This window comes from Takifugu flavidus, chromosome 4, assembly GCF_003711565.1.
Source record: "Takifugu flavidus isolate HTHZ2018 chromosome 4, ASM371156v2, whole genome shotgun sequence".
Taxonomy (NCBI): Eukaryota; Metazoa; Chordata; class Actinopteri; order Tetraodontiformes; family Tetraodontidae; genus Takifugu; species Takifugu flavidus.
The window spans coordinates 6,083,649-6,111,584 of record NC_079523.1 but is presented as its reverse complement, the minus strand read 5'-3'; the positions used below and the strand labels follow the sequence as shown (position 1 = coordinate 6,111,584).

Below are 27,936 nucleotides of genomic sequence, written 5' to 3'. Positions count from 1 at the left end.
GTCGCGCGTGCACGTTGCGTGTTGGGCATAAACGCGCGAGGCGGTGCCTCCGTCTCTCATACAGGCCCGGCAGCTCCTCCTCCAGCCGGTCTTAATCCCGTAGATCCCCGGAGATCCACGTAGATCCACTAATACCCCGGCGGACATTTACCCACCAGCACCAGCTGCTGCCGAACGGGACCGGAAAACTGTCGGTCCCCACTTTCCCCAGTTTCCCCAGTTTCAGCACCAGATTTGTGTTTCATCCCTGGGCACTGCAGGCAGGTGGGCAAGGTAAGGTTCCTCCAGGCTTCAAATGAATCAAAAGGGTTCTCTGGGTTTGACATTTAATCATTTGGACTGACTCCACAGGCTGTTGTTTTGAATGAGACATCAGTGATTGCTTTTGTTTAAGCTTAACAACATTAATATTCCCTCAACAGGCGGATGAAATAGTTTTATTTCACAAGAGTGGACCAATGTCTGCCTTTTAAGCCCATTATTATATAGTTTCGTGTCATTTTCAGCAATCCCTGCTTGGATCCAGTCTGAATCTCAGTGTCTGAAACCAGACCTTTGTGTCTGAATGTGGACTTATTACCACACGACCGTACAAGCCTTCAGTGGTGTAAGCCAAGGAATGGAGGCAAACCAGTTCATGAGAGTTCCCACCAACTGACTCAGTCACCTCAGCCCTGTGTGACTCTTGTTCCTTCTTTCAAAGTTCACCCTTTGCTGATGGATTGTTTTCTTTTTGCTAACTCAGCATGGCCTCGTCTGACGACACCGAAGAAACTCTGACTCCTGTGGATTTTATCCAGCTGCAACACTACATGGAATGTAAGTATTTAGATATGTTTACTCGTCTCCCTCTGCTACAGTGTAATGATTATAAAACAGAAACTGATCATAAACGTCTCAGAAAGATCATAAAAGGTATTATTTATTGCATCAACAGCAGTTAAATTTGCAGTGAATGTTGTTCTTAAACTGTCAATTGAAAGTAACTTATGAGAATATTTTGCTGAATTATCATGTTACAACAACGTAAATTAACAGGGTTTGATAAACCTATTTAAAGGAAATGAGAAGGTACAGGCCTAAAAATGTTCTGCTGAGCACTCGGAGGCTCTGAACCAAATGAAATGGTTGCAGGCTTTTAGTGAGGGGACGGCTGGGTCATGGATAATTACAAATGTTCCTCTCTCCATCTGAGTAATGCCCCTGACAGCAGGCTTTAGAATAACTTGAAGTATTTAATCAGCTCACACTCGTTTAAGTCACATGTTGCACACACCAAAAGCATCTAAAAATGATGGTTAAGCTAGCTCTTGTTTTCAATTGAGTTCTACTTTCAGAAAATCCAGGCTGATGTTTTTATGTCTCTTGCCTCTGTACAGACAGCAGTTTAACTGTCAAAGATGTGGTTAAAGAGTTTCAGCCCGGCGGGCGACACGCTCAGCACAAACACGGAGAGGTGGGAGAGAATTTCAAACACTGTTGGGTCTGAGAGCATGAAGATAAAATGACAGCATCTCGGTTGGACTTTCACTTGAACCCACAGTGCGTCGACAGAGCTGGTTTCTGCCTTTTTCTCAAAAGCTACCTTGAAGTGGAGGACTTCCCCTCAGATTTCTGCCAACGGCTTTATCGTTATTTCCAGCACGTAGAGCAGGGCGACCCCATAACGAGAGGTAAATGGGTTTACCCTGCAGTCATGCTGCAAACTACAGAAACTCACACTGTCTCCACGTCTTTGTCCTTCAGGCGGCGTCTTTCTTCGTGATGTGTCCTGTTACTTCTCAGTGCTGGAGGATGGACGGCCAAGAGACAAGCTAGAATGTGTTTTTTTTCCCCACTTTCTTCATTGTTTTGTCATGTCTTTGATGCATTTGATAGACATTTCTCTGCTCAGACCTGATCTGAAGAAGGTCCGAGTGAAAAAGATAAATCACTGCCTGTCTTTGATTTGTTTTTAGTTACTTTTAACCTTTATGACAAAGATGGCAATGGACTCCTGGACAGCACTGTAAGTTTCTTCTAACTGCTCTGTCTTTCTTTTATTGTTGCGTTATTACACGTCAGTATTTTGTGCTTTGATTCTCATATGAGTCCATTGGTCCCCATCAGGAAGTGGATCGCATAATTGCTCAGATGATGCGAGCTGCAGATTACCTCGGCTGGGATGTAACAGAACTCAGACCAGTTGAGCCTCCTCTCTACTTACTTAAACTTCATCATCGCATCATGTCCTTCACTGTAAATGTAGCCTGTCAGCATAAAGGCTTTAACCTTTTTCTTTTATTTTGCAGGTGCTTAAAGACATGATGACAGCCATCGATGTGGATGACAGTGGGACGGTCACGTTGGAGGAGTGGTTGAAAGGGGGGATGAACAACGTGCCTTTGCTGGTTCTTCTCGGGCTTAAGGTGACAGATTGTGGTCGTAGCTGCTGATTTACTGCCTTGAATGGTCACCTTTTCCTTACAGTCTCCTTTGTCTTCTCCTCACCCACAGATGACTGAGAGAGACGGCCAGCATATCTGGAGGCTGAAGCACTTTAACAAGCCGACCTACTGCAGCGTGTGTCAGAGCATGCTGCTTGGCCTCGGAAAGCAGGGTCTCTGCTGCACCTGTAAGCGCTCCCGGCTGCCATCAGGGGGCAGTCGTGCACCTCACACGTAACACATGCCTCAGCATGAACCCAGCTCTCCTGTTGTTCTTCAGGCTGCAAGTACACAGTTCACAATCAGTGTGCCAACAAGAATCCTGAACCCTGCGCACGCACCTTTGTCAAATCTAAAAAGGAGATTGGTGTAAGCACAACCAACACGACAACATTTGCATTTCTTTACACTGGTTTCGCTGCATTTTGTAGAGCCTTATCGGCACTCTAATACTGTCTTATTGACCACATCGGGAGTGGGTTTCTTTGTGTGGATCTGCATTTGATAAAACCAAAATGTACTTATACAACCCTTCCTTTTCTGACCAAAGTCCAAATGCACAAGCAGATGAATATAAAAGGCCGTAAAGGGCATTAGTCGGTAATAGGTGCCACCCAAATTTGGGTTTAAAGAGGAGCTTATAGCCTGCGCTCTCTGCTTGGTGCATCTGCTAAACATCCCAGTTTTGAGCAGTTGTGGGCAGTAGTGAATCATTTTCTCATTACTGAACAGATCACGGGTCTCATTTTCTCAGCTTCTTTAGCGTAGTAAATGTGTCATTGTGATGATGTGTGAGCGATGAGCGGGCAACTTGAGGCCATCACATAATGCCTTCTTTGACCTTGTTTAGTTCAAAAGAAAACAGCGCTGTCAAAAAAAAATTTCAGTCAGCCGGCAGCTGGGTAGGTCACTGATGTGGACACCGGGGGGTCACAGCCCGCTGAGCTGGAAGAAAAAGGTCCATTCCCTTCCTCCACTTTCCGCTCTTTTGTTTCTCAGATAGCGGCTCATGACTGGATCCGAACCGACAGCAGCTCCGGCAAGTGTCAGGTTTGCCACAAGAAGATCAAGACTTTGGCAGGGAGACGATGCGTGTGGTGTCACGAGATGGTGAGGACGGCGTTTGACGCCGGGGAGCGTGTCTCCAGTCCCGCGCTCTGAATCTTGTCTCTTTTAAAGCGCCATGACGACTGTCTCTTCTCTGGTTTGTCGTCGTGTGACTGTGGGCCTCTGAGAGATCACATCCTGCCTCCGTGGGCAATATATGCTGTCTCAAAGGTCAGAAAAACAGCTGAAACGCCAATACAAATGTATGTTAATATCGCTGTGATGTAATTGTCGCTCTCTTCCCCGCAGGAGGAGGACGCCAGCTTGTTGAACGTCACTCCTGACGGCCACGTCCTGCAGGTCTGATGTCAGCATGTCATTCAGACAACGATACCTTTCTTCTTGCAGTTGCAGTGTGTCGTCAGTATCGCTGCTTTTGGCAGCATGTTTGCACCCACCGTTCCGTGTAGCTCACACATTTTACTGTCAGATTGTTCCAGTTGCGGACACCCACCCTCTGCTTGTGTTTGTCAACCCAAAAAGTGGAGGAAAGCAGGGCGAAAGGTACCGGGTTTTGATCAGTTGGGCTTAGATGGTTTCTGGACACGACTCCAGGCCCTCTCATGGGGTGGCTTGTTTCTTTGCAGAGTGCTGAGGAAATTCCAGTACCTGCTGAACCCTCGCCAAGTGTACAACCTGTCAAATGGAGGTCCCGCACCAGGGTACGAACACCTGCTAGGATGACATCGCCTGACCGTCCTTAGTGTTAAATATTGCCTTTTTCCCCAGACTGCATTTCTTCCGTAATCTGCGTGAATACAGGATTTTGGTCTGTGGAGGGGATGGCACCGTGGGCTGGCTTCTGGATGCTATAGGTACTTTATTTGTCTTTGGAGTTCAGTATTATAACTCATCAGTTCACCCTCACTGACGCACATGAATGCAGACAGGGAAAACCTCCAGGTACGGCCCCCCGTCGCTGTCCTGCCGCTGGGCACTGGGAACGACCTGGCTCGCTGTCTGCGTTGGGGAGGAGGTGAAACCGTCAACATCGTAATGACAAGGCTACTGAAAGGGAAGTATTGGTGAAACTGGAACTCTTTGCTGCCCACCAGGCTATGAGGGCTCAGACCTGAGGGAGATCCTGAAGGAGATTGAAGCAAGTAAGTTGGTGCTCATGGACCGCTGGAGCATCCAGGTGATCCCAAATGACCCTCAGGAGGAGGGAGACCCGGTGCCCTATGAGATCATCAACAACTACTTTTCAATTGGAGTGGTGAGCCGCAGCCTGAACGCTTCCGATCCGGAACTGAAGGTGGTCTTACTCTAATTAAACTTGTGTCCACGTGAGCAGGACGCCTCAATCGCTCATCGTTTCCATTCCATGAGGGAGAAACACCCCCAGAGATTCAACAGCAGGTGAGGGGTCTGACTACCAGGGCGACCAGGTTGTCACCTGTAAATGTGTTTTAAACCAATCTGTTTACGACTTGACATTTTAGAAAGAAGAACAAACTCTGGTATTTTGAGTTCGCCACCTCTGAGACCATCTCTGCCTCCTGCAAGAAGCTGAAAGATTGTCTGGCGGTCGAGGTCAGAAGATAAAGGGGCCATTTTTTTTGTTGGCTCCGCGCCCATGTTACATTTTTAGGATTTCTCTCCAGTAACCCCCCCTGTTGTTTCGCTCCGGTCAGTGCTGCGGGAGACCCCTGGACCTCGGCAACATGTGTCTGGAGGGCATAGCCGTCCTCAACATACCCAGCATGCACGGCGGCTCCAACCTCTGGGGTGAATCCAAGAAAGCGGACAGTTTGCCAGAGGCGGAGGAGGGTAGGGTCATCACTGACCCCGACCTTCTCAAAACAATCTCACAAGGTGAGATCACGTGATGTTTTAACCCTCCTCTTCATGCACGTGGCTGTGATTGACGCGTTCGGACCTGAATGGTGCGTGCGTGTGCTCGCTCCACAGATATTAGCGACAAGCGCTTGGAGGTAGTGGGATTGGAAGGGGTCATTGAGATGGGACAAATCTACACGGGGCTGAAGAGCGCCGGGCACAGACTGGCCCAGACTTCCCAAATCACCATCAGGTTGAAACGCATAACACCTACACAACACAATCCACCTTTAGAGAGGAATAACATCCAGGAATAACACACAGGCTTCAGTTTTAGATCGCATTGTGTCATCATGAGTGCCAAGCATAGATGTAGCTAAGGTTATTCTGGTGTAACCACACTCAAATGCACAAAATCCTCATGCACTGTGTAACTTGGGGAGTGTGATTACATCTGACTTTCTACTGCAGGACAATGAAAGCCCTGCCAATGCAAATTGATGGGGAGCCCTGGATGCAACCTCCGTGTACTGTAAGTATCATTTAACCTCACAGTTAGTGCCAAGAGACAAAATATTACCCATTCTACTATTGTACTAAGTACAGGTAGTTTCATTTATGCATTATTTGTGCGTTGCATGCTAAATATTTGCTAATTTTCTCAACACACAAATAAAAAAAAGGTATTGGCCAAGGTAAAGGATAACTAAACAACCCAGGAATTATACAGATCATTCAACATCCCTGCTGGAATTACTATTATTACTGTTGTTAATTATATAAATGTGGAAGCTAGCATCTCACCATTTGTTTGGCACTATGATATTTATGTAATTGCTAATATCTATCTGACACAACTTTAGGTCATAGCGTTGATGTTTAGGAGAAATGCTTTTAAACAGGAAAATGCTCAGTAATAGCAAGTCTAGAGTAATAACACAAGTGTCATCAGTAAACTGTTATTAAGTCAAACCAAAAGCTATTTTTCTATATCTATTATAGATCCACATATCTCATAAAAACCAAGCAAAGATGCTGATGGCTCCACCAACGAAACCATCTGGCTTCTTCCATCTCAAATAGAGTCAAAAACAAGGTGTACTGCATTCTTATTTTTATTCTTGTTCCTTGAAAATACAGTATGCAGTGAAAATACACTGGCATATTGAAACAAGATGCATGTTTTTGTGTGCCAATTTCAGTATAATGGATCACTTTTGTTTCCCTAAAAGTTCTAAAAGAAACAATGATTCTGTTGTTTATAGTTAGGAGTATATTTACTATGTAATTTTATTCCAGTTTACACCGGTGCTGTGACTCTCCAAAGTGATAATCTGGTTAATCTTTTCCACCAGTTTCCCAAAAAGGACGCAGAAATAACATGAGAAATTTGACAAGATGTGACTGAATGTGGTTTTCTAATGATTTTTGTTGTGCATTATGGTTTGAGCTTCCACTATATACATAACTCCACAATTACATATATGCAACAGGCTTTTTCTTAACTTCTTTGTCTGTCTAAATGTTTTATTTAATTCCTGTCAGGATGTCTCTGCTGACACAATGTTTCCAGTTGTCCTGTAAATCAGCTGCACCAGTGTTTAAAGTCATTTTAACAATTACGACACCGTTTTGAATTTTGCTCATTGACTGTATAAACTTTTCTGGTCATTTCAGGTCAAATCACCACAGAACACCCGTGTTGTGTTATTCATTTCATTTGTATGTGTTTCATGTAGAGCAACATACTTCACTTGTTTATACCGTGGTTAGAGCTGCAGTTAGGATGTAAACAATGCATCTTAAACCAATGTGAAAAAGACTGTGATCCTGAATCTATCCTGAATTATATATGTCACAATAATTGTCCCTACTAGCAATGTGTGTGTGTGTGTGTGTGTGCGTGTGTGTGTGTGTGTGTGTGTGTGTGTGTGTGTGTGTGTGTGTGTGTGTGTGTGAGAACTTTGTATGGAAAAAGTGGAGGAGTCTTCATGTGTGAGCTGTAAGACGCAAGCGTCTGACCACTAACCTTCGGTCTTTTTTTAACTGAATTTTCTCAGCACTGATTAAAGTATTTAAGAATGGCTTTACAGAATTTTAAAAAAAAACATACATTTATTTATTCCTCAAGAAGTCATGCAAATATAGGCCAACATTTGTGTCAGTTTGTGACATAAATGTTTGCAATGTAGCCCACATTGCAAATGTCTGAGTTTCAGCGATCAATGAGTAATAAAGAATTTTAGAATTATTAGTGTCGCTCCAATTGAGCGCCCCAACTAAAATAACTCGCTTAAAAGGATATTAATCTCTTATAAGAATATTATGCACATTTGCACTTTTTAAATGTGAAGTATGTCCGAAACAAACAACACGTTTAAATGGATATAGTCGCCATATGGATCTGTTTTCTTCGAGATAAAGAAAACCAAAAACTATATCGAAAAACCAACAGGTGTTTCCCAATGTGTCAAGTGTTAGTGCACCTCCCTGCTGTAAAACGGTCTTAAGCCTGTCTGCATCTCCAAACTGCTGCTATTTTTACCAGTTTTCATCTTGTAATAGCCCCACGTGTGCGCCAGTGGAGCAGACCAGTTAAATTTAGACGGCGCGCCCCCACACGCCTCTTGCGTCAATGGAATCCCGAGCGTGCGTCAGACGGAAGTACGTCTTTGTCGGTCAGGACGCTTATTGGCTACGGACCCGGAACGTGCGGCCGCCTATTCTCCATATATGGGCATGGGCATGCCTCATTGGCGATGCCGTCAAAATAAAAGTGTGTGAAGCGTCCTGCGTCGGTGTGTGCATGTCCACATGAATGTGTCTAAATGAGTGTGTGTGTGTCCACAGCAGCCGGCAGAAGTGACATTCATCAGTTTAACTCGTTTGGAATTAATGAAACAACTTTAAAACGTGGATTTACACATTCACAAGGTGAGTGTTCCATGCATTCCTGTTTTTTCTAGTTGGGGCTTCCCTTCATAAGATAATATAATGAAAATGTCAGTACCTACGTTATTTATTTGATTGACTTGTGTTGTAATTGAATATACACTCTTATGCAAATGCATACACGCCTATATATCAGCAAGAAAATGTTATCAAAAATTACAGTTGAACTTTTTGACTGTTTCTGAGAGGCAGCTGAATAAGTCACTGTGCAGACAGAGTGACTCTCATTTTCCTTCTTGTTACTACTTTCAGAACTTTACTAAAGAATGTTAGACTTTAGTTTTTCAAAATAATATGAGAATCAATAAACAAATCACTATGATCTTGAGTTTTGCAGGTAAAGTGTGAGGGAGTTCATTCTTGTGGATTCCTGCCCATTTACACACACACACACACACACACACGCTCAACGCATACACACTTTATCGCCTTACCAATTTCATCTGGCATTCCGCCCACCCTGAAATACAATCCGTAAAGCTCCCTGGTACTGTAAAGGAGGGTTGCCCTTCACTGGGCAGTTTTAAGCATTAACGCCTTGTAACACGATACTTGGTAATATCTTATAGCTCTGCTCAACCATCGTCCGCTTTCATGATCAAAAGCCACAGAAATAATGTGTTGCTGTGGGAGAGGAGGCTTAAATATTTGGGATCTGAAGTGATCCGAGTCACCCGATGATTGAACCTTGTCGTTTGGTTGTCCCGTGCGTGTGTCCAAACAGTTCTTGCCTGTCTCAGTGTCCAATACATCAACACGTATTTTTTAAAGATGTAGTATGTGGACCCGTGTTTGGGGATAAGCAGCAGTTAACAGCATGGGTGGGCAGATATTTCATATAAATAAACATCATGTTTTGAGGTGTCTGTGTGAGTAATTAAAAATATATATACAACACACAATAAGAGCAGTTGCTGTTCTCTGCCCTAGAGATGCCCTGTGTACAAGCCCAGCATGCATCCCTGCCCCCGGACACCAACTACATCTCTGAGTTCCTGAATCCTGATCTCAGTGCCAAGGTGATGATGGACATCAACAGCCAGAGGGACCAGCTGTCAGTGGCCTCGCTGCCCAGCATCCACACCTTGGTGGGAAATAGCTGCATGGGGGAGTTTGATGCGTACTCCTGCAAGATCACTGCGTCCCCTTCTGCATCTTCGGTTTCATTCAGTCACGTCTCAGGATCTGAAAACTCTTGTCCCCAGACGCAGAGCCAAGCCCTAAAAATGGATGATCTACAGATGTATGGCTGTTACCCAGGATCCTTTGTTTTGAGCTACCTTGATGAAACACTGTCCTCATGTGACTCTGACTACTATGGCAGCCCGGGTTATGGGGCCTCCTCCCCTCCAACACCTGGATTTCAGAACTTCTCTACATCACTGTGGGATTCCCCATTCAGTCCCTACCCATCAGCTCCTCCGGCCTCTGTGGCTGACAAGTCCAGCTCAGCCCAGCAGCTCCCTTTTTTTACCTTCAGCCCCCTGACAGAACAGCACTCACCGCTGGGGCAACAGGATGCTGCACCAGGCCAAGACGGCTCTTTCCTCCTCTCTCAGCAGCACGTCTCTCCACTTCACTGCCCCTCGATGCCATTGGAGCGAAGACCCCTGGAAAGCCCGTTGATGGTAGACCGGGCCATGACTTGTTCTAAGACACAGAACCCGGGCGCCACTGAGAGCCGCTGTGCCGTTTGCGGCGACAATGCATCCTGTCAGCACTACGGAGTCCGAACCTGTGAGGGCTGTAAAGGTTTCTTCAAGGTAAATGTCCCAACTAAACAGAAGGTCACTGATAAATTAACCAGAGTGACTTTGGTCTTGACTATACATTTTACATGTGTCAGGAAAAAAAAACAATGCCAAATTGTCCCCTGAGAAGTTGGTCTTGATTACCAAAAACCTGCATAAATTTGTCAGTCAGGAATTTTTTTTCTGACTTCCTAATGTTGACAAATGCTTGTTAATTAAATTATAATACAGACTGAGCCAATTTAAAAATTGTAATTTTTAAAATGATAGCACCCTAAGGGTTATTGGGTAAATGCCCAGTGGGAATTTTATACAATTGCAGATAAACGCATCTTGCGAAAATTAAATGCAATTCGGGCTGGTAAAAAAAATGTTTTAAACTTATGCTAATGTTTTCCTGCCTGATCTTTTGACAGCGAACTGTCCAGAAAAATGCAAAGTATGTGTGCCTCGCCAACAAAAACTGTCCAGTGGACAAGAGGAGGAGGAACCGCTGCCAGTTCTGCCGCTTTCAGAAGTGTCTGGCGGTGGGGATGGTCAAAGAAGGTAAGGCGACGTCATGCGCTCAACAAAGTTTGATGAGAAACTCAAGGGCTGTGATCACGCTTTAGGAAAGGAAGACGAACGTATGCTATATGTAAGTGGAGCCTTATAGTGTCAGCTTCTTTCCTCCTTCTTAGTTGTTCGTACCGACAGCCTTAAAGGTCGCCGGGGTCGCCTGCCCTCTAAACCCAAAGTTCTCACGGAGCCCTCCTCCACCGTGCCCAGCGTCAACATCGTGGCCTCTCTTGTCAGGGCTCATCTAGACTCCAACCCAACCATTGAAAAGCTCGATTACTCTAAGGTGAAGAATGAGAGGCGGCCTAAAAATGCATAATAAGGAACAAACCTGTCAAAGCCAGTTTGGTATTAATCTAAAATCCTGTTTTGCAGTACCAGGAGAGCACCGGTGACCTAAAAGAGAAGGAGGACGCCAGTGACATCCAGCAGTTTTATGACCTGCTGACTGGTTCTTTGGACGTAATAAGAAACTGGGCTGAAACGGTCCCAGGATTCACCGATTTCTGCAAAGAAGACCAGGAGCTGCTTCTGGAATCTGCCTTTGTTGAGCTCTTCATCCTGCGGCTCGCGTACAGGTAGGCTCTCTTACAAATGCTGTTTTAAAAAGAAAGGTTCACATTGCTGACAGCACCATAATTGCAGGTCAAATCCCGAGAAGAACAAGCTGATCTTCTGCAACGGTGTGGTTCTCCACCGGCTGCAGTGCATTCACAGCTTTGGTGACTGGATCGACTCCATCATGGATTTCTCCCAAAGCCTACACCGGATGAATTTAGACATCTCCCTCTTTGCATGCCTGGCAGCGTTAGTAATTATCACTGGTGAGTACTTGTGTTTACCTTCCACTTTGGTGAAACTGATGACATTTTAATCTTGTGTGCATTCATAACAATGTTTGCAATTGGAACGCCTTTGTCTTCCAGATCGTCATGGCCTCAAGGAGCCCAAACGGGTCGAAGAATTCCAAAATCATCTCATCGCTTGCTTAAGGGAACACATGAGTGGAAGCGGTTCAGAAGTGTGCCGGACGCAGTCCAACTACCTTTCTCGTCTTCTGAGCAAACTCCCCGAACTGAGGACTCTATGCACACAGGGCCTACAGCGCATCTTTTATCTAAAACTGGAGGACCTGGTCCCCCCTCCGCCCATAGTGGAAAAGATCTTTTTGGATACTCTGCCGTTCTGATAAGGCAAACACAAATGCATTATTTGTATGGCGGCGAACGCAGCTTTTCTCACAAGGAGCTGTCTTCTTATATCAGACTCTGCCGTCCAATGGGAATTCTTCAAGAGACCACTATTTTTCTAACTGTATGGGTTTAAAATTGAACGTGGAACCTGTATGAGATTTATTACATTTATTGAAAATGTCATAGTTTGATTCAAATTATTATTATACGCAGCCCAAACACAGTGAATAAAGACTTCATTATTTGTCACTGTGAAATATTTCCAGTTGAATTGAATCCTCGAGTATTTATCAGCAATTTCATCTAATTAATTTCAGGATAACACACATGCACATAGTAGGTAATTACCTCATTAAACATGGACTGTGCAACCCTGCTAGTCTTGGCAAATTAAGTGGAAAGGTTTTATTTACCAGCATTTATTATTTGGAGCCAGCTGGATGAGATGTGAAATGCCTGGGATTAAACTGAAAAGGTTAGCAGTGATTACGGCATCATGAAGGTTTAACGGAGCACTCGGTGTTCCTGTTAAATGTGCGCGAGATGAGCTGCTAACATCAGCATAGTTACAGAAACATGATCCTGAATATTAAGTTCGAGGTTGTCCTGAGAAAACAACCAAAAGTTCTCTAGCAGAACCACACAAGACAGATTTTTTTTTTCGAGACGCAAACTTAAATAAATGAAGACTGAATAAATTAAATAACTTGTAAAAAGCAAGGTAGGGGAAGGATTTTTTTTTAACAGTTCAGGATATAATTCAATTATATTTGTGTGTGGGTAAAATGATTTGTTGCTGTGTTCAATGTGTGAAGGACATGAGCCCTGCTTTTTTTTTTTTTTTTTAAAGTCCCACAGGGTAAAAAAATAGTTAGAAAGACACAACCAAGGGAATTAAAATAGGAAAATATTAAATATTTGCTTTGCCAAGAAAAGTTCTACTCCTGCTCCTGGGAGGACCAACAAATATGTGCCTGATAATAATAACTACATGTAAAACAAAAAACCACAAACGGAATGGCTGAATGCCTTCAGCACTCCTCACCATCATGAGCGATATGATAGTCCAAACATCACACACAGCAACACACTTATACTTAAATGATCCACATTAATGTCACAACTAGAATTAACTTATATACATATGACTTTAGTTCTGCCACTCGGCCTCAAGCAGTTATACTGGAAGCACACAAAGTGGTGACAGCTGATTTAGGATCAGCCAGCACTAAATCCTGTTCTCTGGTTCCTCTGCTCAGCTCCTAACAACCATGGAGATGTTTAGATATAAATTGAATTAAGACTCCAGAGTCTCGTTTATCTCAACACATTAAATCCCATTCAATTAGACTTCAAACATGATGACGTGACATCACCTATAAGCACTCCAAACAGTGTCCTATTTAAACTACAGGCTTGAATTCTTTAGTTCTATATCAATCTATGAAATAATAAGGAGGCCTGTGTGGGGACTCTCTTTTTTTTCTGAATTTCCCAACTTAACGTTATTAGAAATGCCAAAATCTCTGCCCATATTCAAATGTCAGCAAATCAATTCTGTATCATTGATTCAGTGACAGTTTTAAGTTCAGGTCGGGAAGTCTGTGTAGGCATGTGTAAATATACCAGGTTGAATGGAAAAAAGATCGCCCAAATGTATTTCTTCATTTCCTGCACCCCCGTTTGCTTCACATGTTGCCAACCGGATGACAGGACGTATGAATCTGAGTTTGAACATACCTTAAATGATGCAGACTGCAGATTCTCCTGCATTCACTCCCCCCGACACCTGATCCTACTGTAGCCCACATTCCAGTCATGTGGGTCTTGGTGCTGGCAGACCGAGTGGAAAATAGGTGGGCAGGAGAAGAAAAGAGGTGGGGGAGGGGATATGTTCATTATGTCGCAAAATGGCAGGAACGTGATTCAAGTCAGATGTAATGACAGAAGCAGGGGTCAGAAGCAGTTTCAGAAGAAGCATTTTGATTAAGAGGGCAGCTCAAGGTGCTTCCAAATAATTCAGTGTTGCTAATCCCTTTTCACTTTCGCTGTGGCTACCCTGATGGTTTCCTGGCAAAGCCGTGACTCCGCATACTCCCCCCTGTCGCTGTGTCTTGGATTTGAAGTGTTTCTTGACACTATCTTTTCTAAAAATGGAAAGGGACCATCTGGAGCGGCCGTTGGCCCCCTAACATCTGACCTGTGGCCTGACATGTAACACCCAGCTGCAGCCACAAACACGCCCTGCATGCAGCAGACATCAGGACATGTGGACGTGCCGCGGTGACTTTTGTGCACAGGCTCACTCTCTTATCTCAAGTGTTACTGAAAACACAATCATCAGCAAAATCTTGTCGATAGGATTCTCTTGTATTTAAGCTGCAAAAACCTCAAGATTTTCTGTGATAATTTAACAAGACTTCAACCATGAGAGAGACGGTTCAGCTGGTGATGAAGAGGTGCCAAGGTGGAGCAAGGTGGTGATACATTGATGCGGAGAGATGATGGAGTGAAAATTAAAGGTTTACCGCTGTGCATCCAATGGATGAGACCAGCTGATATCAGGTCAGCAACATGGAGTTATAAAAGGATGAAATGATAAATGAACTTCTGGCATTGAGGGGAAACTAGAAAAAGCACCTGTTGCTGCTCCTTTGGATGTGGCGGTGATGATGTGGTTAAATTTTACTTTTACTTTACTCTTCTATTCCTGTTGCCACAGTTAAACTGGCATGGGTGTGTGTGTGTCCTCATATTTACTTCATATTGAGTACAAAATACTCCTAATAATGACATAGTAGTGCCATTTTGCTGGGGCCCACAATTTCAAAGGACTATTTGAGGGTTAAGAGATGGTTTTAAACTTGAGATTATAATTGGGATTAGGTTAGGGTTAGGGTTAAAGAGTTAGGAGGGACGGTTAGTGATGTATTATGATGTCTATGGAAGTCCCCACAATCATATATAAATTTGAGCATGTGTGTGGCAGAGGCCCCACAGGGAGGATATTTTTAGAAAAGTGAGGACATTTTGTCTGGTCCCCACAAATTCAAACTTTTATGACTTTAAAGTTAAGAACAGAATCTTACTTAAGTCAAGGTTGAGTAATTAATTTGGGGTGTGTGTATGTGTGTGTGTGTGTGTGTGTGTGTGAGAGAGAGAGAGAGAGGAGGATATTGTTCCAGCAGGAGGGAAGCTAATAAGGTTGTTTGGGAGGATGCTGCAGCTGTTGTTGTAATTGACTGATTGCACTGTATGTAAAAAGATAAATGTGTTTAATCTGTCACAGGCACATCTGATTTTATTTCATCCCTTGAAAATAATGTGCCTGACTTATACAACAACGGCATATGAGCCTTGCTTATTTTGAATCAGAGACTTTCCATGGCCAGGCCTCCCTTAAGCCGCCCAAACACGTTCGTTTGTACACAGACACGCATGTATGTGGAAGCTCTGCTATTATGTGAGTGGGCGTGCCGGCGAGTGTGGAAAACCCTGTGAGTTTATTTATGGTCGGCCATTGTTGAGCCCATAGAAACCGCTGTAATGGGATCCGGTCCCTCCGAGAGGGTCCAGCGATAAATGAGTTGGCAGACGTCATCGCTCATGCCATCCCTGCGATAAGTGGACGCCACACATCAACATCACAAGACCCGAGTCCCAGCAGGCTTACATTCATGGCCTGATGATAATCTGGATGAATGAACCCTCCCGGGTGGATGAAATGGAGAGATGCGGGCATGTGGTTGGACAGTTGACGGCTTTTCTGAATGTCTCCTTGAAAGATTGATGCTCCTTTTTGAGTTTGGTGGAGTGCAAGCAAAGTACGCTTTATGTTATTTATCATGAGAATTCAAATTGTACAAGGATTCCCATAATATAAAGTCATCATTTATTAAAGTACTGTTAAACGAATCGTTCCATTTGCTTTGAAATCTGACAGAGGATTGAACATTTTTAAATTTGAAGCTCAGAAGAAATACATTTACTTGTTGATTGAATAATGAATTCATTTTGCTAACCTTATAAGGACATCTATAGATTATAAAATAAATGCTCCTTACTTGATTAACACATGCAGAAATACTGTTGGAGACAAAATGACAGTGTGTGTGTGTGTGTCTGTGTAAAAGAGAGAGAGAGAGAGAGAGAGAGAGAGAGAGAGAGAGAGAGAGAGAGAGAGAGAGAGAGAGAGATAGAGATAGAGATAGACTATGTTGGAAACTTCTGTCTGCCTGCCAAGAGAACATGAGCAGGTTACAATTATAACATAAGATTGACAAGAAGGATACTGTTGCACTGGCAGATGGCCACATGCTTGGACACACACACACACACACACACACACACACACACACACACACACACACACACACACACACACACACACACACACACACACACAGACTTCAGAAAGCCCAAGGAATCAAGTGTAAAGGTCTGGTATTAGCAGAGTGGGGCTCACTTAGGGTGTGACTGTGTTGGCGTGTGTGTGTGTGTGTGTGTGTGTGTGTGTGTGTGTGTGTGTGCGTGTAGTGGGAGTGAAGGTCAAAGCAAAAACACAGCGCAAATCAGCAAACATAATAGAGGAGACGGGTGTTGCTGTCTACGTTTCAGCCTCACCGACTACTGAAGCTCCACTGTGACATGTTTGGTAAAATCCAGAACATGATTTATAGCTGCGAGGAGCCGCTCCGTGCACTTTATCGCATTAGGAGGTGCGTTCTGTGAAACACGAGGAGCCGTTGAAAAAAGGACAGACATCTTCGCGAGGTCCAGATACATTTGTCAAAGCCTCTATTTGATTTTAACTTAATTTTACCAGGAGGTTACGGACAGGTCAGTCCCAGCATGCTACTCACATGCAAACTGGGCCTAGTTGCACTGTATGCTGCCAAAACACCACCTAGAGCTCCTTTCTACCCCAGTGCCCTGCTGGACCACACTTTCATGACTCCATTTGGACCAGGGCAGTCACCTCATGTGCCATATTAGTGTGCACCCATCATGGAAGACCGTGTCAAACCCCCCCACCAGGACACGTATTGGTTGATAATATTCCAACTGCATGTTCCAACTGCATGCTAATTTCCCTGATGGACACCCCCTAAAGGGATCAATAAAGTACTCTGATTCTGATTCTACAGGACAGGAGCACGACCAGACCTGAGCCCTGAGAGGTCAGAGGTTCTGCAGGACCAATGCTTGACCAAACATCCAAAGCTTTTCAAGGGGAAAATTTATTTTGAACAGTGTTGCAAGTATGTTGAGGTCATACTCATATTATTATTTTTTCTGCTAGACCGCTTAAAAATATTAAATTATACATTTAATCCAACATTTCTACAGCATGCCAAACCTGTAGGAAGGTCCGGACATGCACCAGGCCAGATGTAGGTGCAGTTGTTTCAATGAAAGATGACCCAGCAACACGTATGAATCATCCGTGAGGGAAACACACAAGTAAAACACATCAGAGATTATCAGAGATGACATAACCAGGCGGAAGTAACAAGAGCAGGCACCCCCACCTGAGAACATGAGATCCCTGCTGGTGGTGAATGCATTAAAGTCAGCTGTTGGGGGCCGACACACAGGGCAAACTCTGCTGCCCATCTTGAGGAGATGGATGGCACGAAAGACTGTCTGCCATCCTAAGGACCCTGCTGGGGGGGCTTAATGCTGGGCTATTTTTAGTGTAGCATAATCCAAGCTCGACACATGACTGGACATCTGAAAATCTCTCTGTCACACACACCATACAACCTATAACCACACACACACACACATAATATGCACGCAAATGTTTGTACTATTAGTTTTATGGTTTAGGTTCGAGGTGTATAATTATGACCTTGAAGGCTGTGCGCCAACGTGTCCTCACGATACAGCACGTAGGACACACACACATCCACACCCATAAATGTTCGCATACACAAACTTGCTGTCGTAGCTTTTATGAGAGAAAACAGGTCTGAACCTGACTACATTTTTACTGGAACCCTCTACGGACATTTAATCGCGTGCTGATTTAGGATTTCTGAGAACAACCCACTGATGATTTCAGACACTTTCAGATTTAGAAACTTTTGGACCGCTGTGGAACATACAGGACCAATTTGTCAACAGCCCAAAACCCCAGAATTAGATCTCTCTTTGGATACCCTTTAGTGTTTCAAGTGTTGTCCTATTGTCATTGAACAAAAAATTAAAGAAAATTTATGAAAACAATCTGGCAATTTTTTACTGGCAAAAATCTGAGCAAATGTGTCTCTCGACAGTGCGGACACCTCACAAAGCTCTTCCGCTTTTACTTTGAAAGCACCACAGCCCGGGAACAGGAAGTTACATGCCGCCAGGAGGCTTGTGGTGAGGCAGGTGAGGTTATAGTGGAGCTTGATGAAGTTTAATCAACAAAGCATTGTCTGATTGAACACTACACTTCCTGCTGGGAATGAGACAAATCTTATTTTCTTCTCATTTGCAGGACAAGAAGTCTTTAACAAAGAGAGAATCAAGCTGCTGTTGGGTTGTTTTTTGGTATTTCCCACCGAACATAAATATCAGGTAAATCCAGTTATTCCTCATTTGTACAACAATGTCTATGTTGAGGTTGAGAAGGAACAACTGAGATGATATGTGTTGCAAACCCTTAAATCTCCTGTGCATGTGTATTAACGACTCTGTGATTCCAAATGCAATTATACTGCTTAACTGCCATATTAATATTCCAATTTTTTGATCCGGAATAAGCTGCAGTTAATACAATGTTTGGATTTGTTCCTGATCCATGCCGTTTGGATGATATAAATTTAATACATTTATAATGACAGATGAAAAGGACACAAAAGCACCTCATATTTTCTATGTTATCTAAGGACTGAGGCCTTAGGCTGTTGGGACGACATCCCTGTGGTGGGAAGAAGGTTCTGTGGGCTCTGGGATCTATTCGATCGTGTACTTTCAGAGGAGATTCGGCTATTTTCTTTGCCAGAGCTGCACCCGATGAGATCTAAACAACAATGGCTGTCAGACACATACATCAGAGGCTGCCGTGGTCATGACTGTTGTTTGTGTTTTGTTTTCTTTAAAGCTCTGTGGACTTATTTTATCCATCCAGATATGTTCCTTTTTTTTTTTTAGTTTCACTTCCTTATTTTTTAAAGCTGCTTCCTCTGGCTTAATCATTTCCAAAGCTGAGCAGAAGCTCCATGAGCTCACGGCAGAATTTGTTCATGCGGTCTCAATTTTTAGCAGGGTCACTTCAAAACAATAACACTGCTACAACGTAATAGTTTCTCTGATACCTTGACAGTAACGGAGAGCAAGCTTTGTACTTGCAGACTCTGGGAGGAAAACCTGAACCCAAAAAACGAAGTATCAAGTGATCTACAAAGGTACGTAAACCACACCGACACACAGACACACTCAAGACACCGTTGGCTCCAGACGGGCTGAAATAAGTTCTTTATCTTAAGTTCATACAGTAAGGAAATTCATATTTTGGGAATGTTTGATTGTGTTGCTGTATTTACCAAATTACACCTTAAATGTGTTCATGTCTGACTAGTTACACATTTACTGTATGTTGACCGGTTTATTATTTATTTATTACCATTTAGAATTCATTGACATTCAAAACACACTTATAGAATTGCCAGCTCTCTTTCGTTGTGTCTTTCCGTCCCCTGATTGGTTAGTTTAGTCACATGACAGTAAGAATCAGGAAGTGAATGCGGTGGGAAGAATCACTTCTGGAGAAGTTGTTACTCTTGTCACTTTCAAGGTGACATGTTTGCAAATGCCTGTACATTTCACACCATGAGCATTGCCTGTAAATGCATTTTACACTAGAAAATATTTAGCTTTTATTTTTTTTGCAGCCTTATTAAGCTCATTCAGCGTGACAATAGAGTCTAGTAATACATTAAAAGCAGTAGAGGAAATGTGCAGCTCTCTGAAGGAAATTTGCTGTTAATCCTACGTCATATAGGATAGCTGGTAGATACATGTGTTGCAGTCCTTTAAATAATTTCCTCTTATTTGCAGCTGCAGGACTTTTCGAGATGGAGGAAGCCTACAGCAAATTATACCAGCAGTTCCTCCATCTGAGGACACTCTGTCTGAGGCAGGCAGCGCTCTTACACCAACTTACCAAAACTCTGCAGGACCAGAAACATCCTGACAGTAAGATTCCCATGCTTAAAAATGTGAGGTTTGTGATGTTCTTCACAACTGAAACCCTCTGCCTTCAGATCCCTCTATGGAAACACCTGAGCATCTACAGGAAAAGCCTGGCTCATCCTCACATAACCTTACAGCTGCTGACGGCTTCTCTCAGAACATGAAAATGTTCTCTGACCTCCTCACCACTGATATGTCCAAGCTGGCTGTGGACAGGGCTCTGCAGACAAGTGAAAACCAAGAGCTGGCACAAAATGTGCCACCCCTGCGAAGCCTGGAACCATTCCGGTGCCCAGGAGGCAATGGGGTAAGCAAAACAACCCTTCCAGCCAGGGTAGGAACCTTTCTGGGGCCAAAGTTCCACCTGTTCTGTAAAAATGTTCACGGCCCTGACGGCCTCCTCCTCTCCCTCCGTCCACAGGGGCTGTCGACAAACATGGTCGACATCTTCTCCAGTCAGCCCGACGGGATGCTAATGTCAGACGTGGCTCTGCAGTCTCACATTTGCGATTTCTGCCAGGCGGTTTTTCCCGGAGACACCAGCACCAGAGGAGACTTTCTACGACACCTTTACACCCACATCACTTAAAATAAACCCAACCGTGTTGTGCTGTGAGGAAAGACTTCACGAAATGCTGAGTCCATAAATGTACATGTACAAAATGTACTTCAGTGGTCCCAGCAGACAGTCTTGACCAGGATGTGTCCCTCATACAGTTAGCTCTTAGCCTGTAGATGTTTAACAGCAACACTTTCTGTCCTTGGTATTTCTGTGCACAGATAATTGGAGTTTTTGTGTTCGTGGTCCTTACAGCATTGTTTAAACAAGGTTCTGTTAACCTGATCTATGATGCAGAACACACACATCGCACCAGTTGTTGTCCACTTGTTCACTGCGTCATTTTTTTGTCACACATTCGTACAATTAAAAATTCAGTGAGGGTTCCTTTTCTTGTGCGGTTCCTGTTATTAGGGAAGAATATTTCAGCCCTTCCCGATATCATGCTGACTTAGATTTAAACGCAGCAAGCAAATTGTTCATTTGACTCAAGATTACAAACAGGAACTGAAGCAGCGTGTATTCCAGGATTGCATTCGTCAGTTCGTTATCTGATCAATGTCAAACCTCCTCATCAGGAACAACAATTGGCTTCTGTTTTTTAAGGTTGCTTGAAAAACAATCAGGGGAATCTCTCTCCTGGACGGTCTGCAGCTTTCCTGACACAACCCATTTGACCTATCAACTATCTGAAAGACCCTGAGCTAAAAATAGACCCAGACAATGATCCCACTAATTAGAGGTGTTGACAGATGATTATTAGCAACTTCCACCTGTCAGTTTAACGATGGCAGGAACAGCTGTTATGTAATAAAGTAAGAAGATAACTTTGCTTCCCTCAAGCAGAGACGATCAGCCACAGTCCTTGTTAAACAGATGAGCTTTACCAGATAGTGGAGCTCAATTAACAGTAATTAGGTTCAACAAATATGATCCGAAAGAGCCTCCGGGGCCCATGAATATGCATCATGCATGATGATACGTACCATTAAAATACCGATATTGGACTAAAGACAGTATGATCTGGTATATAATTTTACACCTCTTTTTGAGAAGTCAGTGCTCCAAATAGTCCTAACGTTCCTGAATTTCAATGAAGATTTATAAAGATATCTTTTCTTGGAACAGGTTTTGATCAGAGCCCTGCAAAACTCCACTTGAGCTGTAATTATTTATTTTTTAACTGCACTGGGGTTGCAGTGACCTTTGGGAACCAGTTCCAGAAAAAAATGAGGTCTGAGCTGTAAATGAGATTTGAAATACGGTTGTGCATCTTGTGCTACTTTTGTGGCTGCTGCAAAAAAAAATCAATGGAGGATGAGAGTGCAGGTGAGTCACGGGGCTGTAACATGGTTAACAAGCCAGACAACAGCAGAGGTGTTGCTTCAACTCCTGCAGCCTCGTCCACACATCAGAGGTAATGAAAAGCTACAACACATTGCCAGAAGCAAAGAGCCTTTATCAAATAAAATAACATTTATTTAGATGTAACAAAATAAATAATCTGTCCTGCAACACAATGAACCGATGTTTGAGAAACGGGTAACTGGAGCACGTAAGCTAGCCTGCTGATACTCATGATGCGAAGATCCTGAAGGTTTTTTTTCCCGCTATCAAACGTACAAAAAAAAGGGTAAAATAAGCTGATGCAGTAAAGCATTACCCCAAATATGTTAAACATGTTTTTGGAAACAGAATCTTCCTCTAGACTTCAGAAATCCCTCCTACTGATCTGATAAATTTAGGGATACTTGTCATGTTCAGATTTTATACAGTTTCACTAGAGACTGCACACAAACACAGAATGCAGAGAAGCATGAGAACAAACATGCGGGTTGAATAATGCATCTGTCTCCTAAACCTTATGTAGCCGGTGCTGGAAAAGGTGCTTCATCATCCCTCAGAGTACAGAATGTGAGGGATGACCATGTGTTTGGGGTCAGATATGCTGGATACCTTCCCCTGAGTTCCCTGTTCATATCTTGTAAGCAAATAAATGAGGCCACTTCTAAACTTAAAAAAAACAACATCTTTGTTTTATCTGGCCACATTATTGATCTGAATACTGAGAACAATATTATAGAATTAGTTTCCTGAGGATAAAGAGATGCTTTTCGTACAAGTTGTTTTGGATTAAGAGAACTGGAGTACAAAATACGTGTGTGTGCGTGTTCGTCTATGATTTCAGAAGTTGCAGTGCCCCCTGTTGGCTGAATCCCACCTCAGCTCAAAGGGTGAAATAAATTAAAGATATCAATTTACACTGAATAAATTGAATTTATGTTGTTCAGGGCATAAAGTCTCTGTGTAAAAAAAGGATAGAAAAACAAAAACACATCTGGGTAGCAGAATTTCAGAGGAGCAGAGCGGAGAGCGAGCGGCCGGGTGTGTTCACTTGCGGCGTTGGTTGGCGTCGTCTCTGGCGATGGAGGGGCTGCTGCTCCTGCAGGCTGTTAACAAGCTTCGCCTTTCCACTTTACTGTCAGCATCTGAGGAGGAGCGCAAACACTGAGACACAGCTTCAGATGTTTTTATCTGTTTTAACCTCTGGCTTGTTCATTGAAATGAAGCATATTGGCATAAACTACTTTGAGGTCTCATTTCGTGTTCCGTCAAACACGCTGGAACATTAACCAAAGATCCGATAGGAGATGAATACTGCAAATTCCAGAAAAGGAGTTCATGTCAACAATGTGTACTTGATCACTGACGTTTCACAGCATCTCTGATATCAACGTTGACTTGATGGCACGCATTTATAGCTGCCAGCAGCTGAATCTACAGGTGCTTCCGACGCGCAGATGTTGGATTGTGAAAGTCGAGGTGACCCAGCGGCGACAGCGAGGGGAAGATCAGAAGCGTGAGGCGCAGAGAATGGCGAAGATGCGTGAGCGATAAGCGCTTGGAGCTGACGTCAGGCAGGAAACATGTGTCTATTTTGTTTCCGCAGTCCTTTTGGAACAGTGCAAAGATGTATTTAAAGAAGAAGAGAAAAAAGAAACTCGGTGCCATTTCCCTGCCCACCTGTTTTATTTTTGTACACTGTCGCTTGGTGAGTCAGTGCAACGCCCCTCCAATTACATCCCACTCCCTCGCCCCCACGCCCCATCCATCCCGCCCTTCAGCCCACTCAACTATCTCACTCTGACGTCAGTTTCTTCTGCAAGGGTTGCGGCTGGGAGTGTGTGTGTGTGTGTGTGTGTGGGGGGGGGGGGCTGCCACCTACGGAGGACTTCCTTCCACCACCCCCACCCCTCGAGCCTTGGCTGGCTTGCTTTCTCCTCGCCTCATCTCTGCCCAGATCATTGCTTTTCTCTTCCTCTCCTTCCTTTTTGTGAGGAAGCCGTGATGCATTAGATAAATCCTACACTCACAGGGTATTAAGAAAGTGCCATGGCAGTGTAACACCCCCCTACCCCCCAGCCCATCCCACCCCCAGTCTCAATCTTTCTCTCCACATAGCGCTCCCCTCCTCACTTCTGTGGTCTCCCATTTTGCAGACTGGTGTAGTTCAGCCGTGCGTGGTGGGAGGCGCCGCCTGCTGTGACTCACTGCCAGTTCGAGCTCTAAAGCTATCAAATATTCATTGTCAGGAGAGGCTTGTGGGCCTTTGTCTGTCGGTTCAATAAGCGCCCTTTTCATTCCTGCCCAAAATTAATTGAACGCTTCACATGCGTCGATACTTTGGCGGGGATGACGAGACGCTCGTTGCCACTCACAGGCCAGTTTGCTTTAAGTTTAACACAACTAATCACAGCTGGCGGTACAGCAGGGCGAGTGTAAATCAGAGTTAAAGGGTCCAGGGTGCAGCTGTTGCCCTCTCAGAAGTGCTGTTTACACCTTGTTGATGTCAGACAAAAGCAGTGCTCAGCCGTCGATCATATCCCATCAAATGACCAACTTAGAGAAGTCTATGTAAAATTTGTAATGGAAGAAAATAGCTTTCAATTCAAATGCCATCGATAGCGGGGGGAGGTGAGGGGCATTCCCAGTCTATCAAACGATCTATGCAAACGATGATTCTTTAGACAACTCTCGTCCTTATTTACAATTTACCTTTATCTCAAGAGACCTGGGGGAGGCCTCGTTTTTTTAAAGTCTATTCATATTTTCACCTGATGCTAGGCCCAAAAAATAATAAATATGGATTCGCTAATTATTATCTAACTACTGAAATATCTTTACTTGTGCATTATTTAAGGCATACCGTATTTCCCTGATGGGGTAACTCACCTGTAGAGTGGATTCCTTCTGACGCTAGGCTCATCATGCACGATCCGGCGCGGTCATGTGACACCATGCGCGCCAACCGCAGCCCTTCGTCCATTAGCGTTTGCTGTATGAGATGGCGACTCCAGCTGGCAGGGCTGGAGGTGTCCGTGTGGGAGCGGGGGGGTGGAGACTGGTTGCACTGTGAGCTGACGTCTAACAGAGACAGGTTGAGTGGCTGAAGAGGCGCAGGGACAAAATAAAGCATTCATTTTGTTTGGACGTGGCTCTCTTACCATGTGATGCCCCGTCGGGGCTCTCTGCAGATGAACTGTCATCTTCTGCCCTCTGGGCCAACAGATCTGAGCCATCCGCCCCCGCAAGGGAAGAAACACCCTCAGTTCCCTGAAACACATGCCAGTTAATGCAGGTGAAAGGAACCATATGAATTTGTGATGCTCATTAGAATGACAGAGCGATGAGTTAATCTGGAGACTGACCTCGTGTTTCGCTCTCTTCTGGGGCAAAAGGCTGGTCTCATCTGCATTAGTCCTGCAGAAGAAGTGAAGTTTAGCTAGCTAACATTGTTTAACATTCGAAATATTCCTTGAAAATGTGTCATGCGTTGAATGTTCAACACAATGACCCAAAGTAGATGATAAAAGTCACTTTTAGTGATAAAAAAAACACACCCAAAAAAAACCAATAAAGAAATCTAGAGCAAAGATGTCTGAAATGCATTTGAGATGAACTCTGTTTGGATGGTTTCATGGCTGATGTCGGGACGAGCGTGTTTTTCAAACCTGGGCTGTCATTTACTTTCATAAAGGTTAATGACAAGGTTCAGTTAAACACACGGGGGATCTGTGTATTCCTGAGTGGCTCCACGCTCCAGTTGATTACGCTCACTCCCAAAGAGGTTGGAGTTGATTTCCCACTTTAATCGGAACCAGATCATAAATTGTGTAGCATAGAGAAGGTGAAGTGAACTATGCTGAAACCATCTACATTTAGTTTTTATAGAAACACAATACAGTCACTAAACTCTAAACCAACACAAACGGCAGCCTTGTTGGACGCTGCTTTGATCATTTATTCTTCTTCCTTCAGCGACTGTACCTTGCGTGCTTTAGCGTGGAGGTGTAGGCGCATTTTCTTGCCACCTGTCTGGCCAAAGAAAAGAGCTCCACCCGTCTGAGAAGAAGCGCATTGTCGCGCATGCAGAACTGGGCTGCGGCTTCATTGATGATGAGCTGGGAGGGAATAGAGCAGGAAGGAATATCAACATTTGTGGCGCCGTGCACGGCCCAACGCTTACTTGTTTATTTCGATTACCTCGTGATGCGAGAGCTGCTTTCCTTCTCTCCTCTTCGAGTCAAAGCGTCCGTAGATCAGACTGTACTTCCGGATCTCCTCCTCCTTGTTCACATCCTGGGACTCCATCCTAAAGATGTGGCCCACTGTCTTTGCCATCTTCTTATTCATCCTCAGGAGAGATTTCACCTCAGCGGGGTCAGACCTGGGCAGAGTCCTGAAGACCCTCTCCACGCTCTCCACCACCGCCCTCGCTGTCTCCCCGTCTAACTGTCCGGTTGGCCACGCTGACAGGGCTGCAGGCACGTGAGAAGCGGAGGGACTCGGAGATGTGGAGGGACCCGGGGGACACGTTGTCAGCAGAGGGGGACTAGAAGGCTCCTCTTCTATTCCAGAGGTAGAGGTGCAGTTCCCATCAGACTCTGGGTTGAGCCAGTGTGCATCCATAGGGGACAGTTTTTCCCTGTAGTGGGTGTCTGGTGGCTGTGGAGAGGCCTGAGAGCCTGGACTCCTCGGACTCCCACTGTGCATTGGGGTGAGGCAGGCCCTATCCTCTCTTTCACAGGGAGACCCCGGCTGCCCATTGCTCACAGACTTCCGTGGGCCACCGGCAGGTCTGCTTACACCTGTCCCGTCCACTTTGAACAGTGGAAGTCCCCCAATAGGGACATTGGGGACGGGCTGGCTGAAAAGGGTGGGGTTCGCCGCCCAGTCTCGAAGGGCTTTCTGCAGCCTGCGCACGTGCAGCGGCTTGGTGGCCATGCCGACCAGCGCCATGATCTCCAGGAACTCCTCCTCGGCAGCCTCGCAGAGCTGCTGCACATCGTCGCCGCCCTGCTGGATGAAGGTTTCGTAGTAGGCCAGCAGGTTGGCTCTCTGCAGGACCCGATAGAGTTGCAGCTCCCCAAGCGTGCGTGGCAGGGACATGGCACACGGCACTGGAAAGTTTGGACACGAACTTGTTAACATGCAGGCAGATAGAGTCTGTGCAACTATCAGCCTTGAGTATATCTTAATTTGCTTTTTAATGTTGAGGGACAGAGACAGAAGTCGGTTTTGTTTCCCCCCCTCCATCATATTGCTGAATTAAATATCTGATTGAATCAACAGAATCCACTTTTACATGCTTCATCTAGAGTACGCGCAAACTACTCTTACCTTTTCAACTGCAGTCACACAGATGCGCGCAGAATACTTGGCGTAATTAAAGGCGCCTCTTCAACCACCAAACGCCACCGCTCGCTTTTACCCGCGGACTGAAATGGATAAGGATATAGTTTAAATTGGTCAATGAGACATTTCACCTTAAAGCTAAACTAACGTGGAGACACCTGGATTGTTATTTTTTTGCCTCCAGTTCTCCTGCAGACACCGATGGGAGCCTGTGCCAGTCCAGATGTTGGCAGAAAACACCTGGCTCAAAGACGCGTCGCGCTTGTCATTGTTCGATTCTTACCCTGCTGCTTATCGCCGAAAGCTTCCCCGGCTCAGATTGGCGTAGTAAATCCCCTTTGCGTATCGTACCTCGTCTGAAATCACTGGCAGAAACCCTCCTCCGGCGCACCGTATTGGTTGCTGACTGCCCTGTCTGTGTGGGCTGGAGAATGACGGGGGCGGACTGCAGCACGCCATCTGACCGAAAAAGAGCCTTCCTCTCCCGGTAGAGAGGCGGTTTTCAAATTGGAAATGTAGGTGGTGTTGGTGGGGGCTTGAAATTAACCCTCTGCGTCTTCAAGCTCGGTCTTCTCCGCAGAGGCGTTGAGGGGATCTCATAGTTTGCAATATTAGAGATAAACATGCAGCAGTGTAAGGCACAGTGCACCAGTGTTTCAGACGTCTGACGAGTCGTCAGAACGGTAGAGCTTATTGGTCTGAAAACTTGAAAGGAGATTAAAGAAAACATC

General features: G+C 44.6%; 4 protein-coding genes across 9 annotated transcripts; 3 read left to right on the top strand and 1 right to left on the bottom strand.

Annotated features, from left to right (window-relative positions):
* Positions 1-55: 55 nt before the first annotated feature.
* On the top strand, positions 56-7,006 carry dgkab (diacylglycerol kinase, alpha b). The gene is made up of 24 exons (XM_057031413.1): positions 56-273; positions 746-819; positions 1,380-1,456; positions 1,544-1,673; positions 1,747-1,821; positions 1,959-2,008; positions 2,110-2,184; positions 2,292-2,408; positions 2,497-2,614; positions 2,707-2,795; positions 3,426-3,536; positions 3,606-3,704; positions 3,783-3,833; positions 3,964-4,037; positions 4,121-4,195; positions 4,263-4,348; positions 4,420-4,509; positions 4,589-4,749; positions 4,828-4,892; positions 4,976-5,066; positions 5,168-5,348; positions 5,445-5,565; positions 5,784-5,844; positions 6,315-7,006. Exons 2-24 carry the CDS (start codon positions 747-749, stop codon positions 6,393-6,395), a joined length of 2,151 nt encoding a protein of 716 aa, XP_056887393.1. The 5' UTR covers positions 56-273; position 746; the 3' UTR covers positions 6,396-7,006.
* Positions 7,007-8,081: 1,075 nt separating this feature from the next.
* Positions 8,082-12,160, top strand: LOC130524896 (nuclear receptor subfamily 4 group A member 1-like). 2 transcript variants are annotated; one of them, XM_057031418.1, is made up of 8 exons: positions 8,082-8,246; positions 9,195-9,352; positions 9,470-10,027; positions 10,432-10,561; positions 10,696-10,859; positions 10,949-11,151; positions 11,219-11,397; positions 11,500-12,160. In XM_057031418.1, exons 1-8 carry the CDS (start codon positions 8,141-8,143, stop codon positions 11,760-11,762), a joined length of 1,761 nt encoding a protein of 586 aa, XP_056887398.1. In that variant the 5' UTR covers positions 8,082-8,140; the 3' UTR covers positions 11,763-12,160. The 2 variants fall into 2 exon arrangements, with proteins under 2 accessions (XP_056887398.1, XP_056887397.1); XM_057031417.1 differs by having other exon boundaries at positions 9,195-10,027.
* Positions 12,161-18,111: 5,951 nt separating this feature from the next.
* Positions 18,112-20,896, top strand: zgc:113184 (uncharacterized protein LOC553745 homolog). 3 transcript variants are annotated; one of them, XM_057031466.1, is made up of 6 exons: positions 18,112-18,144; positions 18,254-18,333; positions 19,082-19,163; positions 19,816-19,953; positions 20,022-20,257; positions 20,372-20,896. In XM_057031466.1, exons 4-6 carry the CDS (start codon positions 19,833-19,835, stop codon positions 20,537-20,539), a joined length of 525 nt encoding a protein of 174 aa, XP_056887446.1. In that variant the 5' UTR covers positions 18,112-18,144; positions 18,254-18,333; positions 19,082-19,163; positions 19,816-19,832; the 3' UTR covers positions 20,540-20,896. The 3 variants fall into 3 exon arrangements, with proteins under 3 accessions (XP_056887446.1, XP_056887447.1, XP_056887445.1); XM_057031467.1 differs by lacking the exon at positions 18,112-18,144 and having other exon boundaries at positions 18,172-18,333; positions 19,110-19,163; XM_057031465.1 differs by lacking the exon at positions 18,112-18,144 and having other exon boundaries at positions 18,173-18,333.
* Positions 20,897-21,947: 1,051 nt separating this feature from the next.
* nab2 (NGFI-A binding protein 2 (EGR1 binding protein 2)) lies at positions 21,948-27,846 on the bottom strand. 3 transcript variants are annotated; one of them, XM_057031435.1, is made up of 8 exons: positions 27,489-27,843; positions 27,191-27,288; positions 26,054-26,970; positions 25,838-25,971; positions 25,219-25,270; positions 25,015-25,123; positions 24,743-24,934; positions 21,948-22,998 (listed from the first exon to the last, which is right to left on the bottom strand). In XM_057031435.1, the coding sequence occupies exons 3-8, from the start codon at positions 26,957-26,959 to the stop codon at positions 22,901-22,903; spliced, it is 1,491 nt and encodes a 496-aa protein (XP_056887415.1). In that variant the 5' UTR covers positions 26,960-26,970; positions 27,191-27,288; positions 27,489-27,843; the 3' UTR covers positions 21,948-22,900. The 3 variants fall into 3 exon arrangements, with proteins under 3 accessions (XP_056887415.1, XP_056887416.1, XP_056887417.1); XM_057031436.1 differs by having other exon boundaries at positions 27,364-27,502; XM_057031437.1 differs by lacking the exon at positions 27,191-27,288 and having other exon boundaries at positions 27,489-27,846.
* Between the last annotated feature and the right edge of the window lie 90 nt (positions 27,847-27,936).